General features: G+C 37.1%; 1 protein-coding gene across 1 annotated transcript in view; it reads right to left on the reverse strand.

Annotated features, from left to right (window-relative positions):
* PELI2 (pellino E3 ubiquitin protein ligase family member 2) overlaps positions 1-1,995 on the reverse strand; it is a 123,745-nt gene that overhangs the window by 12,422 nt on the left and 109,328 nt on the right. The window contains exon 5 of the mRNA XM_015566524.1: positions 368-565. Within this exon, the coding sequence (XP_015422010.1) occupies positions 368-565 (198 nt within the window). The remainder of the gene's footprint in view (positions 1-367; positions 566-1,995) is intronic.

Consider the following 1,995-nt stretch of genomic DNA (forward strand, 5'->3'; position numbering starts at 1 on the left):
TGCCTCCTACAGGCCCCACCCTGGGGATCGAGCCCACAACCTGGGTATGTGCCCTGACTGGGAATCAAACCATGACTTCCTGGTTCATAGGTCAATGCTCAACCACTGAGCAACACTGGCCAGACAGTGGGTGCTTTTCTTGAAACAAGGTACTTAATAGTACTTACTCCAAGAAATATGTTTTTGGAAGAGTCAAATCCAGCTGCGAATATCCGTGCTGTATAAGGCTCATTCCTGTCACAGACAATCCGGCAGGCAAACCTGGATATGGTGCTTTGTGTGATCTGGGCTTCGTCACTGTTCTGACCGCCGGAAACTGTGTCTGTGTGGGTGCTTTTCTTGAAACAAGGTACTTAATAGTACTTACTCCAAGAAATATGTTTTTGGAAGAGTCAAATCCAGCTGCGAATATCCGTGCTGTATAAGGCTCATTCCTGTCACAGACAATCCGGCAGGCAAACCTGGATATGGTGCTTTGTGTGATCTGGGCTTCGTCACTGTTCTGACCGCCGGAAACTGTGTCTGTGACGACGAAGTCAATGGGGCTCTCGGTTGATCTGCCCACCTGAGTAAATGAAAGCACTCATAACTCACTTGAAAAATATGTCATCATATTTTGCTCAAATGGAGTGAGAGTTCAGGATCCCTTTAACATTCCTTATCTCTGCTCTGAAGGTCAGAATTTAAGGGAAAAGAAGAGCCCTAACCCAGACCTAAGAGCAAAAACCTGTTACCATTCTTCAGTGTAAGGAGGATGTAAAGGGCTAGTCAAGTCAGTAGAAGTTTGGATGCAGTCAAATGAAAGATTTAAAAAGCTGGTCTTAATATTTCAATTCGGGATTTAAAAAAAATTCTCTTGGGAAAATCTAAAAAGTTGCCAATAATATTATATTGGCTTTCTTTCCTTGGTTAAGTTTAAATGCTGCCAAAAAGCATATATTTCATTGGCCAGATCTTACAGTTCTAATAAAGCTTTTCATATTCAATAAATCCAAATAAGACAGGAATTGTTCTGTCCTGTGAACAGAAGTGTTTGTTTACAAATAAGGAAATTTCAAGGTAAAATAGTAAAATGTTTATGTAATGATTTTCTATGGATCTCTACTGGAAAACGGTGATGATATATATGCCCAAGAGACTTCTTAACTTAAAATCACTTATATGTAAGTGAATAATTTCTTGCTAAACATATTAATGTTCTAACAATAGTGACTTTGATTCAGAAGCTGCCAACGGGAGGAACACAAATGTGTACATGTAAGATCCCCAAAAGGAAATTTCCCAGGAATCTTTATCTGGATCTCAAAATTCTACCTAAAATATAAGCAATATAATACACTTTTTATCCAAATGCATAAAAGGGAAGGTATTAATATATATTGCATAATTTAGCTCTGCTTGCTTCCTGGAACAATATTAAATTTCTTTTGTAAGTCTCACATATATATTCTCATGCATAGATTATCGCAAACCAACCAACAATAGACATCTCTTTTCTCCTGTATTTTTTTTTTTTACAAACCTTAATTTCTTGTCCTAATGAAATGTGCCTGGAATAAACTAAACCACTGGGCTCACGGAAATTCATCAACTTAACTAGATACATATTGCCTGAATATATGCATTTCAGGTTTAGAAAACCTGTAACTTGTTTAAAAATGCAACATAAAATGTAAATTAGAGGTATTACAAAATCATATCATCACACAATTCATCTTTCTGAAGTGGCAGACTCTCCTCTCCGCTAGATTCATTTAAAAGCTGGGCGTGTAACTCAGAAGTTCTGATTCAGACCACTCTAATTTTTTTAAAGTCCCTTGTAAGTCTATTTTCTTAGCTACTTTCAAGTATATAATCAACATTATTAGCTACTTTCAAGTATATAATCAGCATTATTAACTATAATCACCATGTGGTATATTAAATCCCCAGAACTTATTCATCTTACATCTGGAAGTTTATACTGTTTGACCAACATCTCTACCAACAGCCCCC

The sequence above is a fragment of the Myotis davidii genome, unplaced genomic scaffold (genome assembly GCF_000327345.1).
Source record: "Myotis davidii unplaced genomic scaffold, ASM32734v1 scaffold281, whole genome shotgun sequence".
Classification (NCBI taxonomy): Eukaryota; Metazoa; Chordata; class Mammalia; order Chiroptera; family Vespertilionidae; genus Myotis; species Myotis davidii.